Below are 12761 nucleotides of genomic sequence, written 5' to 3'. Positions count from 1 at the left end.
CTAAGAAGAATATATGCAGTGTATTATTTGTTGAAACTGTACTTTCGATTTGATTTGAAACTGTCTCATTGCTATATGTTTATCAATAAAACTTTGAAAAAAAATGAAAAAAAAAATAAGTCTTAATATCCAAATATGGACAAGAGAATACGGACAAGCCTCATAAAAAGTTAACATATACAAAGTTAAAACACATACCCATTGTGTGACCTCATCATTCCACTTTCTGACAGTCAAGAGAAACAAAATATCCACACAAAGACTAGTATATGAATGTGCACAGGACCTATTCAGCTCAGTGAGTGGCACAGGGCCTACCTGGCAAGTTGGGGTTCATGAGTTCAATTCCTGGTACCAAAATAATAATAATAATAATAATAATAATAATAATGTAACAGCCTCAATTTAAAAACCCAAATGTCCATCAAGGATTAATAAATGATTACTGGGCACGGTAGCACAGGACTGTAATCCCAGCACTCGGGAGGTTGAGACAGGAGGATTGTGTGGGGGGCAACAAACAAACATCATCAAGTTTGTGTTCTCTAAAACCAAAGAATGAATTTTAGGAACAAACAGAGGTTACGAGCAGAATACATTGAGGGAAAGAAAGCTCCTCTCCGACAGACAGAAGGGTGACCCTCCCCGAGTGGGTGGTCCCTGGGAAGCTGTCTCTTCCAGGGACTTTTATAGAGGAAAATGGTGAGGCGGGTCTAAGGTGGTGTCGAAGACACGGGAACTCACATAGGTGGGACAAGACTGTGGTCAACCAATGAGATTACAAACCCATTGCTCAGGTAAAACTGATTAAATACAGTACCAAAGGTGGAAGTGAGTCACATAGCAAGTGGGATAGGGTTTCTTCCAGTTGGGGGTTGGAACAGTGACTCATGTGGGCTCTTTCAAGGTGACTGACACCTATTTAGAATATCAATCCCTGATGCCCATCCCTAGGAAAGTATGTAGCTGTGTTTGTTTCCTCTTCTATCTTGAGGTCTGGCCTATATGGGAGTGTCTGTCCCTTCCAAGTGGCAAAGTCACCTTGTCTTCTATCTTGTCTCCTTGAGGGCCTGGCTGCCTATAATATTTCTATCTAATTCAGCTGCCTACAACATTACCTGACGTTTTTATTTACAGTATTTGTCTGGTGTCAGGGACCTCACGCAGAGTCTCCTGCGTGCTAAGCACATATTATCAAGCGACATCTCAGCCTGAGTTGTTTTTTTTTTTCCAAAAAGGCTAATAGTTATATCTTCAGGCTGTTCACGGACTGAACCAAAGACCGCAGCATAGTCAGCAGGGACTGTACTATTGAGTTATACCACTACCCCATACACACCTCATTCAGTCGCCTTAAGCATATCACCTAGTTACTGTCAGCGGGAATACTGATCTTCTAACATGCCTACACTTACCTGCTTCTATTGGGAAAGCTGTTCTTCGCCAAAAGCTGCCTACCCCAGCTCCATCCTGTGGCCCTAATTCATAACCACCACGATTCGTACCTTCTAAATTAGCAGGTACTGAAACCTGAAACCAACTCACACCATGCTCAGACCTTCTCCTGCCTCCTTTGCGAACCCCGCCCTGGCCCCAGCCCAACACAACCCGAGGCATCGGCAGAACTGAAAGCTCTCAAATAGGCGCAAAAGAAAACACACCCGGACCCCAACTTGGCAAGGGGAACCTAAGCCGGGAGCAGAGTCCACCCCAGAGACTCCCAGGCGCAGCACGCTCGCGGAGCCGGGAGGAGCACGCGCCAGCCCTCCGGCGTCTCTGATTGGTCGGCGGCTGCGCGTGGCACGCTGGGCGTGTTGCGTCACATCCGCCGGGGCCGCCATCTTGGTCCCAGGGGCAGTTGGCGGAAGAGACCGCGCTCCCCGGACGCCGACTTGTCTTCTGGAGTTCTCCCTGGCCGCGTCTTGGCGTCTGCTCTCGGCTCGAGATCCGTTTGCCGGCGTCCCGCTTGCCCTCCTCGCCTGGCCGGGGCGCAGCGGGGCGGCTCTTTCTCCTGACGGCGGTCCATGGAGTAGCGTCCCGGACCGTTGTCCCGAAGAGCTAGATCGAGCTGGGCCCCCTTCCCCCTCCCTTGTCCCTCCCTCCCTCCTTCCGCCGCAACATGGCTAACAACAGCCCGGCGCTGACAGGCAACTCGCAGCCGCAGCACCAGGCGGCCGCGGCCGCGGCCCAGCAGCAGCAGCAGTGCGGCGGCGGGGGCGCCACCAAGCCGGCCGTCTCCGGCAAGCAGGGCAACGTGCTGCCGCTGTGGGGCAACGAGAAGACCATGAACCTCAACCCCATGATCCTGACCAACATCCTGTCGTCGCCGTACTTCAAAGTGCAGCTGTACGAGCTCAAGACCTACCACGAGGTGGTGGACGAGATCTTCTTTAAGGTACGGAGCGTCTAGGCCTCGGGGGTAAGTTGGGGAGCGGGCTGCGGAGGAAACCGGCGGAGGCGGCCCCCGAGATCCGAGCGTCGGAGGGTGGGGACGGCGGGCCGAAGGGGAGCCGCGGCCCGGAGCCTGTCGGGGAGGTCGAGCTGCGGCCGCCCGCCCTCTCGCTTCCTTTTCTGATTTTTAGGGCCCGGAGAGCCCGCCGCTAGCGACCTTTTTCTCCTCCCTAAACCTGCCTCCCCTCGGGGTGTGCTGGGCGAGAGGGGTAGGAAAGAGGGCGAGAGAGTAGCCGAAGCCTCTCCGGTGCGCATCTTTAAAATTATTCCTTTTGACGTGGATCTCCTAAGCGCCAACTTGGGGGGCCTCTCCCGCTCACCCCGGGCCAGGGCGTGTAAGGTCTTGAGTGTGGCCCCCTGTCGTGGGTGCTCTCCGGTGCACACAGGGACACGGTCGGTGCGTGTGTCGGGCGGGGCGGGAGGGCCGCGGGCGGAGCGGTGCCAGGGCTCGAGGTGTACGGAAGGCCTGGAAATTCTCCCAGCAGGAAGTCAGGAGTGTGAGGTTCAGCCACCTGTGCGTTGGCAGATTATAGTCATCTGGGCCCTGGGCTTCTGCGGCAGGGTCGGTGCTGGCTTGGCTGTGCTGGGGAGCTCACCTGGCGCCTCCTCACTGCACTCTTGTCTCAGTTCTTGTTTCGTTAGCAGGATTGACTCAGTCTTGCAGCGAGGCTCGGAGCAGCCCAGGGTCGCAGGTAGAGGTATGCACTATTAATCATGCTCAATCGCCATAAATGCATTTCCCTGGTTAAATGAACAGCTGATTCGACTTTTTTTTCTTTTTCTTTTTCTTTTTTTTTTCGGCCATTTGTTTTGGTCTTTACAAACTAGGTGGGCGTTCTGCACTTCCTTGCAGATTATGTAGTTTGAAAATATCTTCCAGGCCTCCTAAGTTTAATTTATATTTTAAAATAATAATAACCTCAACGGTCTTTAAACACCTTAGCTAGAGCATCTAATATATGTACTGTTTGACATTTAGAACTTGAGATGGACTACGACCTGTTTTCTGTTACCTGAATCTTCAGTGGAGATGTCAGCAGAAGGGCATTGCTTGTTTGCCCATCCCTTCCCCATAGTGTTTTGTTTGCTGAAAGGTTTTTGAGTTACTAGTTGGGTGTTTATAGGAAACATTTTAAATGAGTGATATTTTGAGCGACACAGTCCAACTTTGGGTACACAGATTTGGTGTTCTCTTCAAGAGTCTGTGGTACTATAGGTCCAACTGTAATACCCTGAAATATGTTTTCGCTAGCTTGTAACAGGTAAGGCCTTTTCCGCATGGATGTAGTATGGCAAATGATACTTAACCATTAAGTTTATTTATACAGTAAACTTCAAACAGTTGAAAATTGAGTTCCTACTTTTGTGGCAGGTTGTTTTAAAACAGGCAATTGCTAATGTGATAAAGGGGAAAGTTTGATGTTATGAAACAGCTTAACATTCAGTTTTTAAAGTAATAACCCAGATTTATTGAAACGTAAGCTTTTGTATATTAATTTTTTTATTCTATCTACTACTTACAATGGCTAGCCTTTAAGGAGTTAAAATATGCTTGAACAGCAAGCTGGGGGATGGAAAATAGTAAAGCACTGCAGGAGCTGGGCAGAGCACAGCGCTTAGGTTAAATACAGGCTTTGTGTCTGAAGTCACAGAAAAGGACCATAAAATATTAGCTTATTGCTTGGAAATATACTTCTAGAAGTAGAGTAAAAGAACATTTTTTAATATTTGGTTTAAGAAGCAAAAAATAGGTCTTAGCTTTCCAAAAGGCCTTCTTGGCTTCTACTTTAGAGAATTTGTTAAAGCTATTTTTAGCTAAAGCTGTTTTTTTTTTCTTTTTAATAGGAAACTCACTAGTAAAAATGATAGTCATTTTCAATTATATTTAGCATATACTAAAGACTATTCACTTTCAGTTTTTGATAGTTTATAGGAGAAATTAGATTAATCCATATAATGAGGCTGAAAATGAATTATAATAAGAATGATCTCTACATATGTCTTTTGTGATTTGATCTTTAATCAGAAATGAACTATCCTGGTGAAAAAGTGTCTAAAGTTCCGTAATTTTGTGTCAAAAGTTAATACTGTTTTAGAGGGTTTTTTTCATGTTCTGTGTTTTACAGTATGTATTTTAAGTCACCATAAAATTGTACTATTGATGGCTTTAACTTTTTTCAAATTAATACTTAAATGTCAACTTATTTAAAAGTATTGGAAGCTTAAAATCATTTTAAAATGAGAATGTGTTAATTTCTGAGCAGCTGCAAGATGCAAGGGTTGAAATAATACCCAGTATTCTTTGCAAGTATGTGAGGCTTTAGCAATTTCCTGACTCCCACATGATTTCTGCTCTGCAAACGTGTTAAGATTTGTTAGATCTCAGCAGTTCATGCTTGCTTTGGCAGAGCACAGGCTAAATCTCATAGTTTAGTGGTGTTCTGTAATTGTGTTAAGCAGTTTTCCCAAAGATGATTTCCATGAGTAAAAAATAATGCTAACATAATGGCAGAATACTTTTGGCAGTTGCTGTATTATGGATTTGGGTTTACTTTAATCAAACTTCAAACAATTCCAAGTATGAATGTTTGTTGTGTTCTTCTTTTCTATTTTCAGGTCACACATGTTGAACCATGGGAGAAAGGGAGCAGGAAAACAGCTGGCCAGACAGGGATGTGCGGAGGGGTAAGTAGAAGTACGTGCATTTTTTAGTTTTTTTCTGTGTCTGATACCTAAAGGATAAGTCATTGGCAGATCTTAGAATTTCAAGGAAATGTTATGTTTCCAGTGAAGTAGGGTTAGAAAAAGTGATTTTCTTTCTAATGGTCCACTCTTAGTTCTGTATTATGGTTTTTTAATGTGTTAAAAATCTTACTTTTTCTTAACTCTTTCCTCTTAAGGTTCGAGGTGTTGGAACAGGAGGAATTGTTTCTACTGCCTTTTGCCTATTGTACAAATTATTTACTCTAAAGTTAACTCGTAAACAAGTGATGGGTCTTATAACACACACAGACTCTCCATATATTAGAGCCCTTGGATTTATGTATATAAGGTGAGCATGCATTTATTTACATTTTAAATAAATAATATTATTTTAGTTCACATAAACTTAATTATCTCCCATAATTCTAGGTATACACAACCCCCTACAGACCTGTGGGACTGGTTTGAATCCTTCCTCGATGATGAAGAGGTATGTCAATGAGGGTAATAATTCATTTTCTTCTGATTACTCTCATACTTCTAATATCTTTTATTTATTGGAGTTTTAATGTCTTCCAGAATTTTCTATAGTTAAATTTATTTCATCCATACTTTTGGAACTGTTGTCCTTTTACTAAGATATGGTGGCTTTTATATATCTTAGTTTTTCGGGTTTCTTTTTTTAGTTTTTTTTTTTTTTTTAATCATTCAAGTGTGTTTAGGTAATTACTGAAAACTTTCTTCCTAATTACGCTTAGTGTATTGTTTTGATCTTGTTAAAGTGACAGCGACTTGTAAAGTGGTGTGTGAGTTTGATAGGAGAATGTACACAGAATAGTAACTGTAGGGGGTTTCCTTCTGGAACTCTTAATGCTTCAGTCTCTAACCTCTTGCATATATAATATTTCCACTTGCATGGAACTGCATAATTAGAGGGCTGGTGTGACTTAATAGTCTGAGAATTGAGGTGACTTGTTATGGTGACAAAATAAATCCAAGCTTTTACCTTTTTTGTTGTTTTTTTTTTTTTTTTTTTCTTCTCTTCCTGAGACAGGGTCTCACTGTAGTTCAAGCTGACCTGGAACTCATGACAGTCCTCCTGCCTCAGCCTCCCAAGTACTAGGATTATAGGCATGCATCAGTATACCTGGCTTTTTTGTTTTGTTTTTAATGAAGTCTTGCTGTGTTGCCCAGGCTGGCCTTGAACTGCGGTCCTCCTGCCTCAGCCTCCTGACCTCCTAGGTAGTTGGGATTACAGGCATTCACCATGCCTGGCTAGTTCTTGCTTTCTGACTCTAGTGTGCTACACACGCTGTATGAGAAACAAAGCAAGGGCTGGGATGTAGCTTGGTGTAGAGTACTTGCTAGCTTGTTTGAGGCCCTGGGTTTGATGCTCAGTACCACAAAGAGTAGTAATTTAGGTTGTTTAAAATTTTAAATCTCCTTTGCCATCCAGAGCCTGACTTAATAGAAAAGTTACTTTAGGAAACTACTGAATCAGATTAAATTATGCGTGTATTAATCTGAAGTCTTAGATACCAAAATGTGCTCACTTACAAGCTGTCTTATCTATATATCAACTCACACCATGACTTTTATAGTTCATAAAGAAGCTTATGATGCTGATGTAGTAGTCCTCAGAAGTTCAAAGAAAAAATTTGCTGGATTAAAGAATAATTCTAGTAGAAATCTTTATTATTTCTAGTTTTTTGCCTATTAAACTTGAGTTTTAAAAATCAGAAGCAATGAATACTTTAGATGATAATGCCAGTCTTTAGTTTTAAATGGTCATTCCTAAGCCACAGTGTTTCTCTTATTTTCAAAAACGCATGTCCCTCTGCATAATTGTTGTACTGGGTTTGTTTCTGAATGCTTCTATTTAATCTGTTTTATATTGTTTACAAATCATGAGGTCCTCTAAGCTAACTTATGTTTTCTTCCTTAGATATCTGCAGCGATTATATTTGGAAATACTGTATATCTGAACACTTAAATGTGTGTGAGTGCAAGCAGTTTTACCTTTAGCTCTTGTTTTCTGTTTAGATAACAAATCTCACTTTCCTTGTGTGCTTGCACTATAGGTTTGGGACTGACAATAGCTGACTAACATGTCCTGAGCTGTGAGAGGGCATAGCAAGAAGGCCTTCATGCGGTAATGACCCTTTTCAGAGACAATGGTCATCATGGATTATGCGTTTCCAATTATTTGTTCATTTATTTATTTTCTACATAACTTTAAATTAGAAACCTCACTGCTTCATGGCAGTTGGTTTGCTATTGCTTCCAGTTTTATTAGGGCTTCATTTTGTATTACAGCTTTAAAAGATAACGTTACACAGAAGTTGTCTAAAGTAGTTCATGCTAGCTAGGTCTCAGCGCTAGGTGTGATGTGCCCTACTGTCCACAGAAATGTTACTTAGCAGGGATGTGGGATACAAATTTAAGTCAGTTATTCCACACGGTTTAGTAATACACGGAGTCTTTTCATGTTCTTGTTAACTGAGTGAGATCCGTTCCCTTTGTGCCCATGTGGCTGCAGGGTTCATTCTCACCTGCATGAATACAGTAAGCCCAAGTATTTCCTATGCCATTCATTTTTAGATTGGGGTTCAAAAAAATTGAAATTCTTGTTAGACTGTTTTTGTACTTGAGACTCCACAGATGGTAAAAAAAAATTTAATATTCAAATACAGCGAAATACCTTTTTGACGGTTAGGGTATCTTTTGTGTTTCCTAGGACCTAGATGTGAAGGCTGGTGGTGGCTGTGTGATGACAATCGGGGAGATGCTGCGGTCTTTTCTCACAAAGCTCGAATGGTTTTCTACCTTGTTCCCGAGAATTCCAGTTCCAGTTCAGAAGAATATTGATCAACAGATTAAAAGTCGACCTAGGAAAATCAAGAAAGATGGCAAGGAAGGTGTTGAGGAAATAGAAAGACATGTTGAACGCAGACGTTCAAGGTAATGTAACAGGTTATATGGGATTTTTTAAGGTTATGTTTTCTACGGAGTTGGTGATTGTTGAAAACTAAAGACAAGTTCTTATGTTTTCTTATACCATTTATTAGTTTGTCTCACATACATACGGAAGTTGATTTTGTTTCATTCAAGGCATTTTCATTTTTCTTTTTTTTTTTTTTCCCTTTCCATTCAAGGCATTTTCAACAAAGTTGTACATCTGAGAGCAAAAAGAAAAAGTTTTTTCTGATGTTGGGGAACCTAGCCAGGGCTTTGTGCACACTGGGCAGGTGTTCTGTTGCTGAGCTGCACCCCACCCCAGCTTTAGTTGTGTCTGCCTCTAGTAGTAGGGATTGAGCTCAGGAGCCTTGTATGTGCTAGCCACGTGTTTTACCACTGAAGTATCCCCAGCCGATTTATTTTTTTTTTTATTTTTTTTTACATTTTATTTAGTGTGTGTGTGTGTGTGTGTGTGTGTGTGTGTGTGTGTGTTAAGCTCAGCCCACCAGGGGGCGTGGCTGGCTGGCATGTGGTGCTGGGGGATTGAACCGTGGTCCCTGTGGTTTGCTAAGCTTGTTCCAAGTAGGTGCTTTAGACCACTGAGCCATCCCTCCAGCCCCCCAGCCGATTTATTTTTGAGATAGAGTTTTAAGTTGCTTGGGCTAAGCTTCAGTTTGAAATCCTATCTCAACCTCCTAAGAAATACTCTTGGTGTGTATGTACTCTGAGACCTGAATATGCTGATGAAATGTTTACATTATGTTTGGCTGTTTTTGTTTGGTGTGGCATGTTTAACCCAGGGCCTTGAGCGGGCTGCTTTCCAGTCTTAAAATATATTTTATTCATTGGAATTTCCTTTCTTCCCTCTCTTAGATCTCCCAGGAGGTCACTGAGTCCACGGCGGTCCCCAAGAAGATCAAGAAGTAGAAGTCATCATCGAGAGGGCCATGGGTCTTCTAGTTTTGACAGAGAATTAGAAAGAGAGAAAGAACGTCAGCGACTAGAGCGTGAAGCCAAAGAAAGAGAGAAAGAAAGGCGAAGATCCCGAAGTATTGATCGAGGGTTAGATCGCAGACATAGCAGGAGTAGAGAAAGGCATAGAAGTCGCAGTCGAAGTCGTGATAGAAAAGGGTATAGAAGGGACAGGGATCGGGAAAGAGAGAAAGAAAATGAGAGAGGTAGAAGACGGGATCGAGACTATGATAAGGAAAGAGGTAATGACAGAGAAAAGGAAAGAGATCGATCAAGAGAACGGTCCAAGGAACAGAGAAGTAGGGGTGAAGTAGAGGAGAAGAAACATAAAGAAGACAAAGATGATAGGAGGCATAGAGATGAAAAAAAAGATTCCAAAAAGGAGAAAAAACACAGTAGAAGTAGAAGTAGAGAAAGGAAACATAGAAGTAGGAGTAGAAGTAGAAATGCAGGGAAACGAAGTAGAAGCAGGAGCAAAGAGAAATCAAGTAAACATAAAAATGAAAGTAAAGAAAAATCAAATAAACGAAGTAGAAGTGGCAGTCAAGGAAGAACTGACAGTGTCGAAAAATCAAAGAAACAGGAACATACCCCCAACAAAGAAAAATCTAGAAAGCGTAGCAGAAGCAAAGAACGATCCCACAAACGAGATCACAGTGATAGTAAGGACCAGTCAGACAAACACGAGCGACGGAGGAGCCAAAGTATAGACCGAGAGAGCCAAGAAAAACAGCATAAAAACAAAGACGAGACTGTGTGAAGATTTTTGTAAAAGTGGATCATATTGAATCCTATGAATGTTTGATTAAATCTGCTTTTTCTTTTTTCCAAGTTGAGATTGTGCCGTAGTTACACACTCTTCAAGCTCCCTATTTTAGGATGCGTTTTCATTCTTTTGTGTAGGGAAGTGCCTTTGTAATCCCGTTTATTGCATTGATGTTTCACCCAGATGTTGAGTTTGCTACATGATGCACAGATTGTTCTTGCATTTTTATTGTTTTTAAAATGTACAGTCTGTACATATGTCCTGAAAATGTTTTAATTCTTTTGGCATGGTTGCCATGTTGGTTAAATTTGTATAAGGCAATAAACTGCCACTAATTCTATTTTTGTTTTGTAGGTGTGGGGTTATGGTTTGTTGTACTGAAGTTAGCATGGCTGTGCTTTTCATAATAGAATGCTAAAGACTTTAGGAATGGATCTTGGATGTCTTACTATAGGAGAATTACGTGCTTTCGATGTACATGAAGGCAGCAGTTCTAGGATTAACATTCTTGTCCACTGTATATTATCTTGAAAGGCTCTTGTTAATATGTTATACTTAATATTCTCCACAGTTAACTTTAGAGAGAACTTACGAAACTTTACGGATGCAGAGGTTTAAATTAGGCTGTGATTTGATCAAAAGTCCTTTTAGCATTCTACCTCAAAGGGACACTGTTAGTATGCCTAAATTTTATTTAGTTTTCCCTTTTTTTATTTGGAAAAACTACATGACATGTAATTTTTTCGTTCTTGAATTCTTCCTCAGATTTTTAAAGTACTATATTAAATGTCTAAAGCCTAGCATTCTTGCAACAACCTATACTAACGTAATCGGGAGAGGGTGGGGCAGATGAGTAGACGAACAGATTCAAGCCTCAAGCTTCCAAAGCATTTTTATAAGTGGAAATACCTAAATTATGAAACGGCTTGATAGAGTGTCCTTTTTTTTAAATTCAAAACTTTTTTTGATAATGAAGGTTGCTGTTTGAGTTTTTAAACTTACTCTAGTCAAGTATTAAAAGTAATGCTATGCTGCATTATTTAAGACTATCAGCAAATTATTTGATAGATTGTTCTTATGACTTGTATTCTGATGACAGAACCATCATGAGTGTGGAATAAATACTGGATTAAATCCTTTCTCCTGGGTGTTGGCTTTTCCCCCATTTGTTGACATTTTTTAAATGTTTTTATTGTGGAAATTCATAAAATGTCAGTGGAATCGGAATTTTATGTAGAGAGATACTTGGTGCCCAGGTGACAAGTGAATTTTAAACTTTCAGGCTGAATTGGATATATGTGATAGTCAACATCTTTATCATAATTCTTAATGGCATTTTGCTTCGTTAGTGGATGTTATGTGTCACTGCGGTGATCTTTTGATTAATTTGTTCCAGATTAAAGGTGCTTACATGATATCACATGGACTGTAAAAATTTGGATCTGAAGGAAATTTCATAACTCATTCTTTTTAGAGCAGAAAATATAGGTGCAAAGATGCAGGCGGCATCAGTGCCAGGACGAAAGGTGTTCCTGATGGTAGAGCGCTCCAGTACACACACCAACATTTGTTTAACCCAGTGTTTGCCTTGGCCGTGAAGGACACTCAAGCCGCCCTGCAGAGATCCACTTGCAAGTCCTCCACTGTGGGCTGATAATTTGTACCTAATTCCATTTAAGAAAAAAGCTCATTAAATGAAGGATTTCCTCTACAAAAATGCTATGCTTTTTTTTTTTTTTTTTTTTTAGTGCTGGATATCTTCCAACCCTAGATCTGATGCATGCTAGTTAGTGGTCTACTGCTAGGGTATAGCCTGTCCCAGTTTAGGACCTCTTGAAGCTGATTTTGTAGAAAGAAAATGCATCCTGATACCTGGTCTTTTTCTAAAAATTTTGTATCCTTTGATATTTCCTTGGCACTTTTGCAGATACCTCTAAAAGGGCATTTTTCATTCTGAATCGTACATGTTTGTTACAGGGAAGCTGACAGCATGAATATTAATTGAAAAACAGCGTCATAGCTACTTAGAATCCCTTCCATCCTCAGCATTGTTAGTCAAGGAATTCCTACTATTAAATCTATATTGTAGCACACAGATGAAAATTACTCAGGTGTGCAGGAGTTCCTCAGCTTATTGCAAGAACAGCTGACTAAAGCATCTTAGTATGCACAAGCCATGGGACTTGCATATTGACAAAAGCAAAAGTCAAATCTTTCCCTAAGCTTTCTTGACCTGCAAACTGGTTTGTGGACATGAAAGTTAGCAAACCAAATGCACCCTTTGTGTGCAAGTCATTTCAGTACTTTTGCCAGCTGGAATAGGTTTAACAGCTAGCTACCTGCAGAGGATGCTGCAAATGCCTTTTTAAAATTAAGGATTTTGGGGGGGGAGGGGTTGGCTCAGGCTGCCTTAAGGGCGGGTCTGGTAAGGCAGGTGAACTGGGGATCTGATCGCAGTACCCTGCAGATGGCATTTGTAGTCCTGTGTGTCTCTAGTGTGTAGGGGCCAGTAGGATAGCCAGGGCACCCACTAAGCGCTCTTCAGTTCCATCACGTTGAAGCAAGAGGAATTTCCATCAAATATGTAGATACTGCCAGCTTCCCAGCCAGCCTTGCTGGTGTTCAGCAGGTGGCTCCCCAGTGAGTTTCAGCAGCACCCCACCCCATTCCCAGGGAGCATCAGTACACATTGGGGTGCCCTAGTTGGTTCTGTTGTCAACCCCTGTTCTGCAGCCACAGCCTTCAGCCCCTCAGTCAATAGAGGGCCACAGCTGGACCCTTTCCTGCAAAGTCAATCTGTCTTGGGAACCTCAGATTTGTTCTTTGTCCCCGCTGTCTCAACCCTCGAGTTATTTAGTGCCTACTCCATGTCTTAAGTTCTCTTTTTTTTTTGTTTTTTCTGTTTTTTTTT

General features: G+C 41.6%; 1 protein-coding gene across 1 annotated transcript; it reads left to right on the top strand.

Moving 5' to 3' along the window:
* The first annotated feature begins 1839 nt into the window (after window positions 1–1839).
* Prpf38b (pre-mRNA processing factor 38B) lies at window positions 1840–10989 on the top strand. The gene is made up of 6 exons (XM_004636949.2): window positions 1840–2395; window positions 5068–5136; window positions 5352–5503; window positions 5584–5644; window positions 7892–8115; window positions 8986–10989. Exons 1-6 carry the CDS (start codon window positions 2120–2122, stop codon window positions 9842–9844), a joined length of 1641 nt encoding a protein of 546 aa, XP_004637006.1. The 5' UTR covers window positions 1840–2119; the 3' UTR covers window positions 9845–10989.
* The last annotated feature ends 1772 nt before the right edge of the window (window positions 10990–12761 follow it).

This window comes from Octodon degus, unplaced genomic scaffold (genome assembly GCF_000260255.1).
Source record: "Octodon degus isolate 3935 unplaced genomic scaffold, OctDeg1.0 scaffold00084, whole genome shotgun sequence".
In the NCBI taxonomy this organism is placed as follows: Eukaryota; Metazoa; Chordata; class Mammalia; order Rodentia; family Octodontidae; genus Octodon; species Octodon degus.
The sequence above is the reverse complement of the archived record's forward strand: the minus strand, read 5'-3'. Positions and strand labels throughout refer to the sequence as shown.